The following is a 20,859-nucleotide window of genomic DNA, read 5'->3' on the forward strand; positions in this document are numbered from 1 at the left end:
TTAGTCGACTTTTATTGAAGTATCCAACACTCTCACCCAGTCTCTGAAGAAATATGTGAATTAATCACAGAAGGAACACATCTGCATCCTCTTCCCTCATCTTTAGCTAACTGAGGACTGTCTGCAACTTAAATTTTATGTCTCCCTGTACCTCTGCTGAATGCTGCAGCACCTGTGGAATCAGAGCTGATCTCATTCCTACTGCCCTGACAGCAAGTATGTTGAGCAGGCCTTGGTGCCACGTGACCTGTGATGCTCTCCTCAGGTAACTGGCCGCAGTCGGGGGTTGTGGAAGCCAGACATACAGGCATCTTCATGTGACTGAGGGGCTTCATTTCCAAACCATCCTGAGGATAAGGTGCTACCACTGGAACCACAGGAAGAGGGCTACTGCTGAAAGTGCCATTAGTTTTGGTGAAACACCTACAAAGTGTAAACCAAAAGAAACAGAATGTTGTCTAGAGGGATCAGTAATACACCTATTTTGAAATATCATTTGGTATTTTGTATTCACAGATTCTTAAGAGAGACTAGTGCTTAAAAATAACTAAATGCTTCACTATGATTTGATATATCAAGAACTAAAAAATTACAATTAAAGTGGAATACAACAAGAGAATACATCAAAAGGCAAGCCACGTAAGAATGGAACCTTATATGATGACCCATTCCACATGCTTCCTTTGCCTTAGTCTACTGTCAAAAGTTGTCTTCTATTTTATAATTACCTGGTTCCTGAATACGGCACACAGAAGGAATAGGCCATTGCCATGGGCAAGAATGAGGGAAAAAAGAGGAAGAAGACGACATAAAACTAAGAAACTGATGTCCACATAAGAGAAATGACCTTACAAAAACCAAGATAAACACACTATGTACTTTGAAATCAAATAATAGGTTCCCTCTCACCCTTGAAGAAACACTGCAAAGATCAGATATTCAAAATCCAGGTTTTGGTGTTTTGTTGTGTTTTTCTTTGCAGAATTAATTGCTAGTATGAGCACTGGGCATTCACTTCAATTCTGTCATACTTTTATTTCCTGCCTTCACCTAAGATATGTGTTATCTTTTAATTGTTTTTCTCTCCGTTCTTCAGATTGGATAATTCCTATTGATCTTCTAGTTCAATGACTTTCTTCTGTTGTCTTCAAATATAACGTTAATCCCCTTCAGTAAATTTTCCAGTCCAGTATTGTACTTTTTCAGCTTTGGAATTTCCATTTGGTCATTTTTTAGTTTCTATCGCTTAGCTGAAATTCCCCATATGTGAATTCATTGTGTGCATATCTTCCTTAAAGTCCTTGAACATATTTTTAACAGATGCTTTAGTCACTGTGCTAATTGTGACATCTGGGTCATCTCAGGGTCTGTTCATATTGACTTTATTTTTCTCCTTGAAGAAGTATGACATTTTCCTATTTCTTCACATGTACAGTAATTTTTTTAACTGGATTTTTCCCTCTAATTTTCTAGTTGTTCTGTTGGCCTTGAACTCCATCCTCTGACACCTTCTGTTTGGGTCCTTGACAAGACTAGAAAATGCACTCAGATAAAATCCATAAACAAATGTCATTCATTGTCTTTCCAGGTTAGGCTTATTCAGTTTCTGCTTACTTTTGGTTATTCTCCAGTACTTTCAAATTGTCCACATTTCATCATTATTGCCTATAGATGATCAAGCTATTCCATCATTAACAGAACCTGGAATCTCAGAAATATATTTTCTATTTCTAAAATTGGGAGTAAGAAAAGTTTGAAGAAGATATTTCATTTGGCTTTGATTTGGGCATGTTAGGTAGGAAACACATAGAACTGAGCAGTAGTATGCTGCAGTTAATGTTAACATAGGCAATGTTAGGGAATAAAGACAATAATTCTTTGGATTTCCATCATTTAAACATGGGGTGGTATAATTCTGGGGCATATGAAAATCAGTAAAGGGAAGTCCATGCAACTATTACTAACAGCTCTTGGTTGGTTCAAGTTATTGGAAATACCAAATGCTAAGCATGAAGAAAGATCTGAACCTGAAAGAGAGTGAGATATCTGTCAGTAAATCAAATTCTTAATTTAAATAAGTCCAACTTTAATTTCAAATAGAGAAATATACTCACTACACGTTTAGTGGAATTCAGATGTCAGTCATCTGGAATGAAAGCAAAGTAGGTCAGGTAGTCATTTGTACGGATAATCTGGTACAGTATTATCTAATATGACTATAATTTTAACTTTTAATAATATAGCAAAAAACATAAACCTGATTCAAACAAAACCTAAGTGTCCTCAGGCATGTCTTAAGCCAATAAAAAGTGAAGGAATCACTGGTATAGAAGGAAGTTGGTTGGAGCCAGAACCAGCGCACGGGGCTGGATGAATCAGGATTCCAGGAGAGTATTGCATTCCTTACTCGTTCTGTTGTACATTTTATACAGCTCTGAACTTAAATTCAGAGATGGATACTGGCAAAGATGAGCACTAATCCCCTGACAGCCATTTAAAAATGTCCATGCTATCCGGTCTCTCCCCATCTTACACTGTATCATTAGTCTCTTCCACTGTCTCAATACCCAGAGAACCCAAAAGTCCCCCTAAGTACATTCAATTTATGGGAATCTGCAGACTTTAAATAGGGTACTCATCTAAAAGGTGGGCAAAATCAGGGCAGAAAAATAATGTTTCTGAATTTAAACTACTGCTAATGAGAATTTAAAGGGTATTATCCATCTACATAAATAACCGTATTAACCTTATCTAGAACCCTTTATTCTGAAAGCATTTGCTGAGTACTTTCTAAATGTTAGATACTGTGGTAGACAATGAAAATATAAAGGTATATACAGCAGAGTTCCAGCCCCCAGTCCAACAGAAGAGATGGAGAAGTAAACAAATAGTTACATTATAATATAGTATTATACAAGAAGATATAAAAAACACTGGAGATGGGTTATAGACATGTGGCTTCCCACATTACCAACTAGAGACTGGTATATATTCTTCTATTTCAGACTCAATTGTCTCATAATCGAGGAAATTACACTGGATAGCAATTGTGGAATTAGAGAATAAGAAGGATTCTGATTTTCAACAACCAGAAATATCTATAGTCAGGAGAATCTATATGAATACCATGATTTCTTGGAAATAATTCTAAAAAATTAAATTCCTGACTGATTAGTTTGTATGGGAACAACTCTCCTGCCAAGAAGAGCTAAAAAAGAAAAATCTTATTTTAAATCTGTTGAAGTCATCAGAGAGCTACCAAAACATTTGAGTGGCTCAGATTCCAGAGAGAAGGTAAATGTGACTCTGAGTTTCAGCATTATTATTCTTTTAGAGGCCTATGCCAATTCAGTGTAGGATGAAACACTGAGATGTCAAGTAGAAAGTGGTAGGGAAGAAGCTGAGGAGAACTTTGGCAGTTCCGTGAGGCTGGCAAGAAAAAAATTTGAATTCAGAGCCCGCCAAAGAGAGAAGGCCCAATAAACACCCAAGGGTTTTAACTGGAACCCCTGAAGGGTTATGTCATAAAGATAATGGTGAAACAGGAATAGAGAGGCTTTTATAAAGACTGAAACTCAGCATTAAATTAACTCAATCCCTGATTTTATTAAAGTGATCTGCCCCTTACCTAAGTACCTACCAAAAGAAAAAGTAAATCCTTTATGGAGGAAGAAAACATCTTCGAGAGCCCCTGTGAGTTTTTCTATACAAAGTCCAGAATTCAATAAAAAATTACCAGGCATATCAGGTTACAGGAAAAAGAGAAAAACTAGTGATATAGATATTGAGTTAGAAGACACAGACTTTTTAAAAAAATAGAAAACAGATGGCAAGAGGGAGAATTTTAACAGAGAACTAGAATCTAATAATAATAATTTAGAATTTCTACACTAAAAAGTAGGATAACTGAAATTAAGAACTTAGTACATGGGGTTAAGAGCAAATTGGGCACAGAAGGACAGAGGTTTGCTGAACATTAAGCATGTCATTACACAGTATTTACACTAAAGCACAGACATAAAAGGATGGAAAATATAGAAAGAAGCTAAGAGGCATATGAAGCATAGTGAAAAGCTCAACACTATGTATACTTGGAGTCTCTCTGAGAAGAGAGAAGAGAATAGGACAGAAGCCATATTGGGAGCGATAAAAGCTAAGAATTTTCTAAAACTGATGAAAACTGAAGCCACAGATTCAAAAAGTTCCATGAACACCAAGTAGAATACAAAGAAAATTACACTTATAAATAAAATTAATCTGCTAGAAACAAAATACAAAGTGAAGATCATAAAAAGCAGCCAGAAGAAAAAGACATTGTTCCTTAAACGGGAATAATAATCATACAGATAATTTGTCAACAGAAATGATGGAAGCAATAAAATAATAGAACAACATTTTTAGAGTACGAAAAGGCAGTAACTGCCAACCGAGGATTCAATAAACAGTAATAAATATCCTTCAAAAAGGAAGATGAATTGAAGACATTTTCAGACCAAAACCTGCAAGAACTTGTCACCCTAAGAGCTACGCTACAAAAAAACACTAACGAGAATTCAGGTTGAAGGAAAATAAGTAGCAGTGGACAGAAGAAAGGAAACACAGAAAGAAATGAGGAGCAACAAAAACCAGTAATGTCAGGAATCCTGAATAAATGCTGACTGCAAAAAACAATCATTGCAATGTCTTAGAGGATTTTACATATCCGTAGAATTAAAACATGTGACGAAAATAACACAAAACACTGGAGTAAAAAAAACAGAGTTAATATGTTCCAAAGTATTTTATTGTCTAGGAAGTAGTAAAAGTACTAACATAGACTCTAATTAAAGGTATAATGTCTAGCACCATGCACACAGTAAACGGCACACAGTAGGACCTCAAAAATGCTTCATAAATATTAGAAAATCTGATATTTTATATCCTTTTTCATAAGCAAGTAAATTTATTATTAGAGAGCAACAATTAAGCTAACTATTCAAAATAACTTGTAACAACAGACCCCAGCCAATACTAAGATAAGACATGTATATTAAAGTGAGAATGAACTAATACACGTACCCTTTTGATTTTTGTATCACAATGGTAGGTATTTCTGTCATTGGTCAATATGGATTCTGGTGTCTGGTTTTTCTTTTATCGATTGACTTCATAGTTGTCTGACTTGAACTTCAATCTCCCTGAGGCAATGACAGTCCTCAGTGTCAGAGAAAACTCTTAAAACAGCAAAGCGTACAGCACAGGCAGGCACTTAGTAAACTCCCCATGGTGACGCTGTACAACAGACTAAGTGAGCTTCTGGCTTCGTGTCCCATTTCTCTGCAGGAACCTGGAAGCCATACAAAGGCATTTGAAACTTCAAAGCAAAATGTATCAGGTCAGAAAAAAAAGTTTTCATTTAAAAGAAGTAAAGTTAATCTGTAGGAAAAAAAATACTTGCCAGAATTTGAAAAACCAGGGCAATTCCCTAAAAACAAAATAGTATAAATTAATAATTTATTTCTATAAAACTCACATGAATGAAATGTCACAATACTGACATAAAATAATGAAGACTCACCAGATAATAAATGCCTTAAGTTCTTCTGTTTCTTCCCCTGTTTTTCCTTTTTTTCTGCTCATTTCTTCAATTTAAAGCAAGGAATGAGATTTTTAAATGAAGTCTAAGGGCAGTCTAACAGTTTGAGTGTAAAACACTTCTTTGAGACTGTAGTGAAGATGGATTATTTGGATGGGGCAGGACTGAAGGAATGGTCGAGATGGAAGGGCCAACCACATGGATAACGAGTGTGCTGATGTCACCTGCTTTTATGTGCTGAGAGTAAACAAGCAGATTAAATACACATATGCTTGAAAAGAATTACAGGTATTTAGCAAGAGAAAAGTACAATTTCCTACTGCCTATTCTTTAGCATTTATTAATATTTTTCTGATAAGTGAAAGGGAAAAAAATCACAGCAGTGTTCATTTAAACATTATTTTAAAACAAATAATGTTTTAAACAAATAAATGTTTAAAAACATCTTGCCACTTTCATTCTCAACTGTGACTCTCAAAGAACAGAGTGATCCTGATGGTAGGATCATAATCTGAATTAATTACAACCCAAATTTCAACATGATAAACCAAAATGATGTACAATTTTCTACTACACCAAATCCTAACTCATAATCATCAGTAATTAACCACTTAGATAAACAAATGTAAATAATAGTCACATTACTTTCAGTTCAATTCCAGATGTCAGCATAAAAATGGCTTTAACTTGAGGGTTATACGCTGAGAAATGAGCATAGAGGACTAGTCTATAGAAAAGGAATATAGAAGGAATATAGAAAAAATATAGAAAAGGAACCTGTTCTGAATTAGGTATACGAGTCTGACAATTAAGTTCACGAACTCATCCTAGAAAAACTGCTACATACCTCATTGCTGACTATCACCACAATCACCTTCGAAGTCCTCCCCTTGGGAAGCTATGCAGCGATGCCAGTGCCTAGTCCATCCTTCAAAGCAATTTTGGAACTCTTTTTCTGGAATGGCCATCAGAGCTGTCGTTGTATTACCCTTGATGTCCTGAATGTCATCAAAATGTCTTCCTTTCAATATTTCCTTTATCTTCAGGTACAGAAAGAAGTCTTTGAGGGCCAGATCAGGTGAGTAAGGAGGGTGTTCCAACACCGTTATTTGTTTACTGGCTAAAAACTCCCTCACAGACAGTGCCATGTGAGCTGGTGCATTGTCGTGATGCAAGAGCCTTGAATTGTTGGTGAAACGTTCAGGTCGTCTAACTTTTTCACGCAGCCTTTTCAGCTCTTCCAAATAGTAAATCTGTTTAACTGTTTGTCCAGTTGGTACAAATTCATAATGAATAATCCCTCTGATATCAAAAAAGGTTAGCAACATCGTTGCAAACGTTCATGAACTTAATTGTCAGGGCTCGTATAGTATGTAAAACCAATTTTATTGATAATGCTTTCATTAAAATTTCTAAAGCAATCAGATAATCACAAAAATAATATCTGTATATATGTAAACTTAAGAGACCCACATCTATGGGTAGTGAAAGAGAGAATAGGACAAATGTCTATGTCTACAAATATATGACATTAAGATGTTCTGACAATGCACATTGTTCAGTTTATTCAATACAAAGGGTTTATAATTTCACTATTTTAGGCTTTCAAACAGTCTTTCGATTACAGTTATTAGTGGCCTAAACTGGAGTGACAGTTTTCACTGAGTTCTCTCTGGCTCAACAAAACTACTCTACTTCAGTTTAAAAACATTGTGTATCTTGCAACAGACAAAAATCTACACTGTTTTGCAAGAATTCAGGCGGTCTGGGACCTGTTAGTTTACGTTTAGTGACTAACTTACTTTTAGTTAGACAGCTTTTAGTGAACAGGTGAGGCTTGTCTGACCAACCTATAAGATAGGAAAATGACTATTACAGTGTCATAAAAATAATAAAATATTCTTTAACCACCAATCTGAATAGCACAGACTGGAAGAGAAGCACCGGACTGAGTTTGGAAGAATATGTTGCTTTTGTATTTGACTAAACGTATTTTTGACATTCCACTGAAACTACACAGCACCTCTGAAATATTTTCTGGAGAAGCATTCAATTTCTGATTACACAGTTGAATATTTGTTAAACATGATTATGTACAGAATTGCTCTGATTAGATGATTATATGAATTTTACATTGTTTCCTCTTTTGATTATCCCTGGAGGGCCAGGACTAACCTTAAGAATCTCTTGGTGTCTGATACTTATTTTCATGAATATGTTGCTGAGATTTCTGAGACAGTCACATCGTGGTAGTAGTTTGATATTCAGCTCACCTCTGACATTTCCTCCTGCCATGGTGCCTCTGTCATTTTGCTGACCTAGCCTGTATTTTGGGGAGATCATCAGTTACTGTGCACCAGAACTCTGATGACATTGCTCTGGGGCCATGGCTGTTCCCCATTCTCACTGTACAATCTTTGTTGGATGCGGCAATGACCCCAGCCTTTGAGTGGGGGTTTCCTTTGGGGAATTAGTTTATTGGTGATTGCCATATATTACGTGATAATAAATGTTAGGTGACAATAAATGATTTAAGTACATTACTGAACATGGCAAACTCAGACAATCTTACAAGTAAAAGACCAAGACTACAATCCCAAGCACCTGACTTCCTGACAACAGGCCCTCCGTCTCCATATTAGAAGTAGGAGGTACTTAACGTCCTCCAAAGGAAGGTACTGATCAATTTTTAAAAGTTAGACACCATGCTTTGAATTTTTGTTCTTAGCGAATTCGGTAGATTACCATAGATAGAAGAGAAAGGAAATCTTGGGTTTTTTGTGTTTTCTTCTTTTGGTTTTATGGCCGGTTGTGGCGTAGCTAAGTGGTTGGGAATAGGAGAAGGACTGACTCATAACAAATTAGAAGCTGGAGAAAAGTGTTCAGGAGCAGTGGACACAGAGTTGTTTTCATACTCAACAAAGTAACCGGAGAGAGCAAACCCAAGTGCTGAGACCACTACCATCATGAAATGTTTTCATATTCATCTCTATACACTCTTTTTATCAGAGTATATCTGACATCAGTGGATGGTTCACCTTCGTGGAAATGCATCCCCAAACCCAACAACACACAGACTTTAAGATCATCATTACACAAAAACCTGGAGATCATTTGTATTATCTGTGTGTTCTAAAGCACAATTCCCAGTAGTTTATTTCTCCTTTGACTAACAGCCATATATAGCTTGTGTGTTTTCCCCAGATGGATTACGTACAGTTTTCCAACCTGATTTTTACTTAGCTACTTCCTGCCCATTTCCAATCTCTCTAGGTCTCTTCAAGTTAATTTCTTGTTCCTTCCTGATGGGACCACTCAGTCTGTTCACCTGTGAATTTCATCAGTGTCATCTCTATTCTTTTACAAATTATCAAGGCTGATGGTAAACAGACCAGATTTAACGTCAATCCCTTCCCATTGAACTAGCCAAGCAACTAAAAAATCCCATTTGATTACATATCCAGAACTGTACTGCTGCCTTTTGAGTTGAGGAGAAGAGGAAAGAAGAAGGATAGAAACATTTTGATTTATTCAATTAAAGTCTGTTTAACTCTTGAAATGCTCAAATTACACAAGGATTTCTCAATTAAGCCTTTCGTGTAAGGAGCTGGACCCCTGAAAAGCTGCATTAAGCATGCTTCTTTCTAGTTGTTCACAGTGAGCTGTTCCATATTAGTCTTAAAACCTGAAAAGGATTCACATTAACTGAACACAGTGAGGCAGTCATTTCTGACATGCCACAAAAGCCCAGGAATCAAAGAAAACTCCACAGATTGCCTCAGTACACATTCCCCTCTTACCTATTCGCAAATTTTCACGTCAATACTCCAGTTCAGACAATAAAGGCAAAGTTTTCTCTTCAGACAGTTTATTACCAAAATAGAGGGATGATAAAGGGGTCTAAAATTGGCAGTGACGTTTCGTAAAAGCCCCCTCCAAGAAATACATTCAAGTTTTAACCTAAGGAGGCAGAGTAAGAAAAATGTGAGGGGCAAGACCCAGTGCAGGTAAGATTCCACATGGAAAAGGACCTTAGCAAACTTCTTCAGCTCTTAGATAGCTGTGGTCTAGGAGAGCGACCCTGGGTAAAGGTGAGTGGAATGAGGAACCACAGGGGTCTAACAGGATGACTCCCAAAGGTATGCTAAGGGGTAAACAGTCTCTCTTCATCTCCTGCAGGTTTCCAATCTCCTGCAGGGTTTCCTAGCTCAGTGACGGCTCCGTTCCCTGAACACCATCCTTCATACCTCCCCGTCAGCCTACCTCCTCGACCAATGACTTGTGTCTTTTTTTTTTAAATCTCTCCAACCCATCTACTTCTCTCCATATCTACTGCGACTATTGTAGTGCACGATTTCTCATCTGGACTACGGCAAAAGCCATCTCACTGGTGCCCTGTATCCTCTCCCTTGGCCCATCCATCTGCTTCTCCAAATTCTACCCAAAGTGTTCTGTCACAGTGTTGTCCTACTTAAAATCTTTCACTGACTCGCTGGGATTCTGTATGATCTGATTTGACTTTTACCTCTAACCCCTTCACTTACTAGGTTCCTGACACATTAACCTTCCTTACGTTCTGTGAGGATTGCATTCTGCTTCAGAGATTTTGCCTAAGTGGTGCCTTACTTTTGCCTGGAAAGCTTTAAGCCTATCCATTGTTCTTTTCTCCAAGTTTTACAAATTCTTCAGAGCTTCAGAGCAAAATGTCATTTGCTTGAGAAAGTCTTTCCTTTCTTAGATATTCTTTACTTTTCCTTTAAAGCATGCAGTTTTAATTACATACTCATTTTATGATTTATTGATGTCCTTTTAAAAAAAGATATGTCTCCCCATCAAATGATAAGTTCAGTGAAGCAGGGACAATGCCTGTTTCACTCACTACTGTATCCACAGGACCTGGCTTCTAGCCTGATGCTTAGCCTTCTCCAGACCTTCAACAAAGGTTTGTTGAATGAATAAATCTATCAATGAATCCTCTTTTTCCTTTTCACTCTTCTTATTTTATCATACCCCTTTCCTCATCTCTGAAGACCTATCAAGGCAGTAAGCAAAAAATAAAAAAAGACAGGCTGTCTTAAGAAAAGAATATCTAATCACTTTAAATACTTAAGCAATAAAGCAAATAAATGCCTTAAACACATAAAAGTAATCAGCCAAACCTATTGTCTCTCCTGGTGATCCCATCCATTTTTAAGTTTTAGCACTTTGATACAAATGACTCTTAAATATATATCGTAGTCCCAATCTACTCCCTGAACCCCAGACCAGTTTCCATCTGTCTCCTTAACTGAGATATCCAACTGGCACTTGAAACTCTAAATGCTCAAACCAAGTTCATCACCTTTCCTCAATATATCACTGTATTAAGTTTCCTATTTCTATGACTATCACCATGGCAATTATCAGGTCATCCATGTTTGAAACTTTCTGTTCATTTTGAACCTTCCTTTTTTTCCACATCCCTATCAGTCAATGGCCAAGTCCCAAAGATTACAGCTCTAGGATCACTCATCCTTCCTTTTTATGTCCATTCCTTGCATGAAGGCTAAGACCTTCATTATAGAAATATTGGTCTCCTCCCACCTCTGCACGGCGATCATTAATCATATCTAAACACATCTCTGAATGGATCGCTCCCCTTCTCGAAAGCCTTCAAAAACATTATGAAGCTCTTAACACAGTGTTTCTCAACATGTAACCCACATCCCCCCTTTAGATTCATGTAAAATTCTCATATCCCTTCTGTACTTTATATTACAGAAACAATAGAGATTATTTCCTTTCCTTAAAGATAAAACTACAAGATTCAATGTGTTTCTTCAAACTCTACTCATTAGATTTCAAGGCTCTGTCTATGAATCACTATTAGACTGAGCTGTCTGGAGTACCTGATAGACACTTAATAAATGTTTATTAAACAAACTACTAAACCCTGACATTTAGGGTCCCCCCTGATAACCGGATATAAACTCAGCAGGTTTTCCATTTTATATCCTGCTACCCGCTACTTGCACTTTAGCAGCCAAATTACTCCAGGAGTCCCAGGACCAGCAGCAGCCAACTGGGAACTCATTAAGATGCAAATATTCAGGCCCCGCCCTAGACCTACTGAATCAGAAACTCTAAGAACAGAGCCTCATAATTTGCATTTTTAAAAGCACTTCAACAGAAGGTAAGGGGGCTGAGGGGTGGAAGATGAGGGTAAGGGGGATCAAATATATGGTGATGGAAGGAGAACTGACTCTGGGTGGTGAACACACAATGGGATTTATAGATGATGTAATACAGAATTGTACACCTGAAATCTATGTAATTTCACTAACAATTGTCACCCCGATAAATTTAAAAAATAAATAAATAAATAAATAAATATAAAAGCACTTCAAGTGATTCTAGTGCACTCTCAAGTTTGAGAACCACGGAATTAGACTATTTACCCTTATGTAAACATTACCCTTCCTCCTTCCATGACTTGCAATTCCTTCTGCCTGGAAACACCTCAGAACCCATTCCAGTATCTAGTGAGTGCTCAGTATTTTTTTTTTTTTACTTAATAGCCAAAAACTCTAAAATGCCCATTTTGACAGACCTTAACTGAAATTATGCCTCTTTTTGTGTTCACACTTTTCAGTTGGCATAAGAAAACACATATGTACTCTTACTAATGATGTCGATATTCTAAAAATGTAAATTGATTAAAATTGAGCACATTTGGAAGTAAATCATATATAATCTACCTCTCAGCATTCGAAATTTATTACAAAACTTTCCATTTTGGGAGATCTTGAGAGGAAATACCTGTTTCAATTTCAAAGTTTAAAGAGTTAGACACTTTGAATTTAATGATTCCAATTTTCCAGAGTTGAATGTAGACATTTATTGATATTTACCTGGCCAGCTATTAAGTGTCAAATCATATAATGGCTCTTGGGAGCCAGGTGAGACACTGGCTAACCTTGGAGGCAATGCAGGTAAGGCAATGCAGGTAAGCAGATGTGCCCTAACCCCTCATGTAGGAAGAAGATACAAACCGGGGAGAAACAGAAGCTAATTTTCCCAGGCTGAAGAGAATTCCAGATAAAAGTAAAATCCCCAAACATGAAATGTAAAAAATTAACTTGAAAATTAATAGAAATATAACTAACCAATGTCTGAAAGGAAAAAAACACGTATAAAACCCTAAGTACTATACACACACACACACACACAAACACACACACACACATAAGTGGCCATGTATGCAAGACGGTAGAGGTCATTTAAATTCTATTAAGGAAACGAGATGTATTGTTGGTACTAGGATGATACCTCAACTTAAAAACATGATTAGCAGCAAATCACCAAAATCCATAAATAGAGTATGTTGCGGGAGATTTTATATTACCTAGGAAAATCTTCCATTTTTCAGAGAAGGAAATGGCCTCCGATCGATTGTGTAACTTTCCCGAGATCACAGATTTAAGCAGTGGCAAAGCCCATGTCTGCTTTTTCCTAGACTAGAGGTCCTCTCATAACATCACTCTAAGGTCTACATTGACTCAAGTTCTGCTAATGGCCACAAGAACCACAAAGGAAAACATGGTATGTATAATATTTAGGCAATACCATTTGTTTTAATTAAATCCATCTGACTACTTACCAGGTGTATGAAACATCTTTACCAATTCTTTCGCATGTTCCTAAGAAACTGTGTTAAAACCTAAGGTAAGCTCAAGACAAAAACGTGGCTTCAAGTGTTACAGCCATCTAAACATTTAGCTAGGGGCACATAGAATTTAAAAAGGTAACAAGCAAATCTTAGTACATAAAAAAAGAAGATGGTTCTTGCTAATATAGAAACCGTAAGATGGGTTAAGTAAATGATAAAGAAATATTTCCATGAAGCTCTATCGCTTTTGTTCTGCAACTCTCAAAACACACGCTGAAACAATATACTTTTAATTCTGTGGTTGACTAGATCCTTCTTCAACTTCTGGTATTAGTAACTCCCAGACGCAACACTTAACCTTATCATTCATTTAAAAAAAATGGGTAAAATCCCATTTCAGTAACAAAATATCCGAATTCCAGTTCATACTCGTTATTTTATGGACTACCTATGAGATAATTTTTAAATTGTAGTTTTAGAGCTTGGAGGCACTTTTGAGCCCATGTAAACCAATACTATCATTACATAAAAGAAAGAACTAAGGTTTCTGACAGACACAACTTGAATACAAAAAAAATTTTTGATGAGCCTTTGCAATTTAAGAGGTAGAATAAAAAGTTTCTGAATATTCTGTCAAAATTTAAAAGCAGGTGTTACATACACTACCTATTTCTATCTGGTTTGAAATACCATGATACGTATTACTTTTAATTTTTTTTAAAATAGAAAATTAAAAGAAAGCAAGATTTTGTTATTTCATTATCTTTTCGGTATTTAAGACTTTTCAAAATAACATTGAATAATGTAACCATGAAAAAACATTACTATATACCCAGGTTTTTTCCCCTAACATTCAAACATGGAATAGAAAACATTCCATAACGTAGAGTAGAAAGTAACAGGTGAGGAAAGATAAAGTCTCTATACAGAGAATGACTACAATTCAAAGATTACAAAAACTCAAACCTTTTAATAATATGTCAGAAACAAAGTCTTTAATACTGTCAATATTACTAAAGAAACCAAAGCACAGAAAGATAAAAATTGTAAAGCAGAGGTAAAAAATTAGTAAAAGTCTTAAATGTAAGGCCCCACGTGCTGAGATTTATATCTTAGGTAAAATCTGAAGAACTTCCTTTGCTGAGGGAAAAAAATGAAAGGAGTCATCCTTCTTATTAACAACAACTGTGCAAATCTGTATCAACATACCTATTGTTGTTCCGACAATTTCGACAGGTAACGCACTCCATTGGGTCAGTCTGAGGTACTGCTGTGTACATTCCACCACCCTAGTCAGGAAGGAAGTGAAGGGAAAAAGAAAAGAAAGTAATGAAGCTGCCATACAGCAGCAACCACATGCTCTCAAACATAAACCCGTGTCAATAATAAATGCATACACAATGTATTTTCACCAACTCCCTAAGCAATATTATGCTTATCATTATTTACCTATATTCACAAACGAGTCCTGCACAATATTAAAACTGTACTCCAAAAACTTACCTGCCATGTTTTCCATGTACTTTTATACTGGAAAGAGGCAAATAAATGGCAAAGTTTATTCACTTCCCTTCAGTGTTTGAAATCTAATGGGCCCAAAACACACTATACATTATAACCTCCTATTCATTTCTACTTTTCTAGTAGTCATGGAAGTTATGTGATGCCAGTTGGAGAAACAGGGTGGAAATCTGTCTGAATGATGTCATAAGATAAACTCATCTTCACTTTCCTGTAATTATTTCGATTAGGTCTGTTCACTTGACTACACTAAGTTTTAAAACATGTGATATTTTTCCAGATGGAGTAGATTCTCAGCCAGCAATGACTTGGAGGGGAGTATTAATATTTTGATGTTGCTTTTGGCGGAAACTGCCCGGCAATTAAGAAAAATGCCCAGATTAACACATACCTCAGTGTAAAATGTACACTGGACATATACAATGGCAAGAATTCTTCAGAACTGAAGTGACAAACTGAACCAGCCTTATGGTCAGAGTCAAAATTCTGCTTTCAGATAAAAAAAAAAACCCACAGCAGAACTGAATTTGATAAAGGTGGGAGAGGTTGTCACACTGCACCCAAACCCAGAGCAAGCCTTCAAGGTTAGGAAAAGTTCAGGCCATTGTTTTTCCCAGAACACTTTCCATTTCCATTCATCTCACACTAACAGCCAGAATCTAAGCAAACCAAACGTACTGAAAATTTCTCTCAACATTCTTGATCCAACTAGCAACAGGAATTTTTAAGAAAACATTGAGAGAAAGAATATTCTAAGGCTATATTCAACCCATGAGGGTAAACTTCAAAGCTTCAGAAAATGAAGCTAACAACCTACAGGGTAATGTACTTAATTTGAGTCACTAACCATATTAAAGTTAATTAATGATTTTATGATGACCACCATTTTTTAAATTTCCCTATTTCCTCCCACCCAGAAGAGAATAAGAAAACTAATGAGTTAACATCACAGGTGATAACCTCTAAAATTGTACACCTAATGGCTCGACTATTAATTAAATAGCAATTCATTGTGCAAAAAAAATCAAAGTACTGTGTTCAAATACTAAAACAAACATCAGACTTATTTTTTCTTCTTATGGAAACAGCATGAGCTATTCAAACTTTAATGCTCTCTGCTTCAGTTTCTTGGACAATGTTAGTAGTTTGGACTAGGAATGGTGACAAAAAAAGTTTAGAAAGTCTGAATATAAGCCATGTCTTTCCACACAAAATAATGAAATCATTATTCTCTTTTGGTAATGAGATGCAGTAAAGCCAATTAAATATTTTTTTTCTACAACATACTAAAGCTAAGTCACACGAAAGCCATTCGATTTCAGGCTTTAAGATACAAATATATATTATAGTTTTGTTCTCTAGGTATAATATTTAATAAACTTTTATTAAAGTTGAAGATGAAAGAAACTTAACTTCTTCCAATTTTAGCACACTGTGGGTTATGGGAAATTTTCTGTAATCACAATGACAAAAAACTCAAATTTGGTCAAGTAAACAAATTACCTATTTGGTTGAAAACTAATGTGGCTGTCTATCCATGCCATGTAATAAATCAAACTTCCTGCTGCAGAGAACCTCTGGAACCAGCATAAACCTACAATACACTAGTCATTCTGTTCCCGTTTCAAAAATTAAACTGTATCAGCTAGTTATCCCCGAATTACAGTGGTTTTAAAGGTTTATCACTACTTGTGGCTGAAGAATAATAATATTATAAAATGCAGAAATCCTACAGGCGACGACAACAACACACTCTGGGCAACACGAACAAAAGGAACTCACAATGCGTTAGAAGTCAGTCTGGCGGCCTGTAGACATGTTCTGCATGGTTTATGAGATTATTTCAAAAACTGGAATGATTTCCAACATAAAAAATCTGGCACTTTCACCTATGCTTTGAAAAAGCAGAAAACCTGGCCACACAGGGCCATCGGTCCTGCACGACAACCTCGGGAACTGAATTACTGCTGTTTCTTTCAGGGAACACATGCGCTCTCTGATTTGCTACGGCCGCCACCGCTTCTCTCATTCCCAAAGCGCTTCTCTCGGTGTCACGATCAGCCTGACTCGTCTAGGCATCTGAGTTTTCAGACTTTGCTCTAAATAAATCCAATGTAAAGTATTTGGTTCAGTCTCCACCCACTGGCATTTCGGTTTCATCTCCAAAATAACTTCCAGCCTGTTTGCTACTAGTGTTCTACTTTCAGTGCTAAACCAATTGAAAATATAAACCAAAGTGATGAATGTAACTATTACCAGATCATCGAAGGCTTACAAAGATTACTCTGGATCAAGGGGTTGCCAAAAATACACACTAATTCCATCCCAGTGAACCAGTGAGGTTTCCATATTGAAAACAGCCACAGTGCCCACCCTGCTCTTGTCCCTTAGCACCGTGGGATGCTTTAATTTATATTTAGGTCTCTTACATTCACTAGATGACGAGGATGTTCAAACTCCACATGTGTCCTGGTTAGAGAGCTTGTGTGCCCAGAGTAAAGCCCTCCATTTAAGCTGCCATTCACGATTCCACTGACTCCATTTGGGACCTTATGGTGAAGATGGGAGCAGCCATTGCTGAAATTTCCATTGCTTATGAAGCTCCCGTGAACGTTTCCATTTATCCGGTTTGTTCCAGGCAGAGTGGTGTATTCCACCATCTGCCCATTAATATCTGAACCTTGGTAGAGATATCCTGGCGGGTCATATTCTGTTAATAGAGAACAAAAAAGAAAGAAAAAGATGCTGAAAAGGACAATCTTGCTTAGGAAGTTTTATTAATAAAAGCCCTAAGAAACTACAAATACACTAAAATAAAACACTCTAAAAGTGTACAGTTAAAGCCTCCTTGTGAGATATACTTTAATAAAGTTATTGCTGTGATTTCCTTTACCTTGTGGAGGCAGCTAGGAACTTTGAGTTCATTATGACTGTTAATGGGAAGAGAACTTAACCAGAGACTAATTACTCAAAAGAGAATTAATAAATTGTGCAAGCTGAAACTATCAACATACTGGCAACACTAAGTGTTGAAACTGCCATATACTTCTAAGTGCTGGCAGCAATTGTATAAAGTAACAACAAAAGGCTGACTATAGGGAGCATATTTCAAATAGCAACAAATATTAGGTTGGTGCAAAAGTAACTGCAGTTTAAAAGGTTAAAAATAATTGCAAAAAACATATTACTTTTGCACCAACCTAATAACACTTCCAAGGAAAAGGAAGGAGTTATGTCTACATTCACTGACTATTCATATAGTTCCTTGGTTATTATAGCCAATTTGGAAGTGTGGGGTACTAAAGGCAAAAGGCTAATTATTCCATTTCCTAATAATAAAAGCACTTAAACAGCTACCTCAAAATTCTGATTTCCAGAGGCACACCTACCAGATAGTATTTAGAAAAAATGAAATACCCTTAAGAAAGCACAGTATCTAAACTGTAGACGATGTGTTGTCAGTTTTGATAAATTCTTCAAATGTATTAGAGCACACTAAGACTGGATTAGGTGTCCTCTTATTGAACTTCTTGCACAGGAGTGTTGTCAGTATACCTGCTTATCTTCTCCACAAAACTACAAACTGGGAAGGCAGAGGCCACGTTTACTTTATTTACCCTTCTAGCTCCATTGTCTACAACAGTGCCAGGCACACCGGAGATAGTCAATGAGCACCTTTTGAATGCATGACTGAAAGAATATTACTACTGTAAATTTCCATCGTTAAACACATTATCAAGTCACCAGAAAAAATGACTTTCACCAGGTTACTCTGCTCTGGCTACCAGATAAATACTTTTAATGATTCAGCAGACATACAATTAAAGTCAATGACATTAAAACCATTTAGGAAAAAACCCAATTAAACGATCTCTAACCCATGCAGCCTGGCACCACCACAACCACCACTACCACCTCTCTCCCTAACTATCTCCTGGAAGGCAGCAAGTCAAAAATAAATCACGTTTTCCTCTCTGAGTTATTAACTACAAAGGGACCATACGTGGGAACTGAATGACAGATGCTGGCAGTGCCTGTCATTGCTGGTGTCTTCCTTTGCTTTTCTTTTGTTCTCTTATTTTGGGGCCAAAGGGGAAACCAAAAAACTTCCTCCCACCAAAGGTGAAAGTCTCTGCTTGATCTGATGATCCTATTTTATAATAGCTGGAGGAACAGGACAGATAGGACTGTGAGCGGGTAGAGAACTTGGGAAACAAGAGGGAAAAAGGTTCTAAATCACATTTTAATAGTGCCATCATTGACTGTCCAAGCACTCCTATTACTAGATACATTTAGGGGCAGGGGATGCCACTCAAGCAGTTTTGGTTCCTCAGGTACTGAGATAGGAGGAGACAGGAGGATAATGTTATCTTTTTTCTTTTTTTAAAGATTTTTATTGGGGAAAGGGAACAGGACTTTATTGGGGAACAGTGTGTACTTCCAGGACGTTTTTCCAAGTCAAATTGTTGTCCTTTCAATCTTAGTTGTGGAGGGTGCCGTTCAGCTTCAAGTTGTTGTCCTTTCAGTCTTAGTTGTGGAGGGTGCAGCTCAGCTCCAGGTCCAGTTGTCACTGCTAGTTGCAGGGGGCACAGCCCACCATCCCTTGCAGGAGTCGAACCGGCAACCTTGTGGTTGAGAGGACGTGCTCCAACCAACTGAGCCATTGGGGAGCTCAGCGGCAGCTCAGCTCAAGGTGCCGTGTTCAATCTTAGTTGCAGGAGGCGGAGCCCACCATCCCTTGAGAGACTCGAGGAATCGAACCGGCAGCCTTCGGAGTTAGGAGCATGGAGCTCTAACCGCCTAAGCAACCGGGCCGGCTCAGGACGATGTTATCTTAATTTGTGTAATTCAGAGACAGTAACTTAAAATAAGTCTTTGCTACCTTCCTTTCCATCATGCCTTTTCTTCGCTGTTGACAAGATTTGTACAGTATGAAGGTGTTCCTGAAGCAACTGCAAGGCTCATGCTTCAAGTACTTAACCTCTTTGGTGGTCGCACAAAGCCAAAGTTTCCCAGCACCAAGTCAGCTATTTACTTAAGAGACCGGCTTAGCATTGGCTTTCTTGTTTGTTTCTCCTGGGCAATTTAATCTGATGCTCCACTTACTTTGGTTGACAAGCTAAAACTGCTGTAAAGTCATCTCCCCTGAATAAATAGTAGCTAATGTGTTTTATGCCATGACACTAATACACAGAAGTGTGAGAAATTAATATTTATTTTGACAATATTTTTCTACGCATCTGTTTGGAAAAAGCGAAGGAAGTATGTAGGAGTGACTTACTCTGTATGGTATTCTGCTGGCGGTTCTTCCATAGGCACATGGCAATGAAAACCATGAGAATGAGGACCATGACGCCCAGCACACAGCCGACGATCAGGTACAACATATCACTGCTCCTGGCAGGACTGGTTGCAGGCCCAACATTTCCTCCCCCTCCTGAAGAATTTGGAGGGGTACTCAGGTCTTTGACAGGATACTCAGAAGCTCCAGGAACACGTTTCACTAGTTGAAATATAAAGGAAAACGTGATGTCGGAGTGAATACAGACTCTGTGAAATGGTTTACTCTCTGAAAGAGGTCTCGTTAAGAACCTAAGCCAGTCTGTTTACACTTATTACTCAGATGATCTGACCACCAATGAGTCACAAAGAGGGCTCAAAAGTTTCAAAATCTGATGTGCCAAAGTTTTAGTGCACAAGTTCTGGAGAAAACGTAAGATCAGCGAAGTACATGCACTTGTTCTAACCCAAACGGCTTTATGGTTATCCTCTCAACTGTGCTTAGAGAAGACTCCCAATGAATTAAAATACAAGTATTTCAAAGTTGAAATAAAAGTATTTCAACTTATGAATGGGACCAAAAATCCTTTCTGTCTTATATACTTTAAGCTGAATAAGACTCAGAATTATATATTTTATGCCTCTACCATGTGCTTAATATGAGAACATACAACTTTGGACTATTAGAACAATTACATACAAGTCCAAATACGTCACACATAAATATTAAGCATGCCAAACCCCGAAAACTTTTGGAGTTCACCTAAATGTAGTCCTTTCCCCTAGTTCACTGGTATAATGATGATAACAAAAGGTAATAACAGATAAGACTCAA

At 37.2% G+C, this 20,859-nt stretch overlaps 1 protein-coding gene across 3 annotated transcripts in view; it reads right to left on the reverse strand.

Moving 5' to 3' along the window:
• The window catches only part of CDON (cell adhesion associated, oncogene regulated), a 94,894-nt gene that overhangs the window by 4,589 nt on the left and 69,446 nt on the right, over positions 1–20,859 (reverse strand). Inside the window, exons 16-19 of one of the 3 annotated variants that reach the window (XM_081037765.1) lie at positions 20,026–20,247; positions 17,174–17,454; positions 14,433–14,512; positions 248–423 (exon numbers count right to left, since the gene is read on the reverse strand). In XM_081037765.1, coding sequence (XP_080893891.1) covers positions 248–423; positions 14,433–14,512; positions 17,174–17,454; positions 20,026–20,247 — 759 coding nt within the window. Of the gene's footprint in view, positions 1–151; positions 424–14,432; positions 14,513–17,173; positions 17,455–20,025; positions 20,248–20,859 lie in introns of all 3 variants that reach the window. The other 2 variants (XM_081037764.1, XM_081037763.1) reach the window with 2 other exon arrangements.

This window comes from Rhinolophus hipposideros (genome assembly GCF_964194185.1).
Source record: "Rhinolophus hipposideros genome assembly, chromosome: 24".
In the NCBI taxonomy this organism is placed as follows: Eukaryota; Metazoa; Chordata; class Mammalia; order Chiroptera; family Rhinolophidae; genus Rhinolophus; species Rhinolophus hipposideros.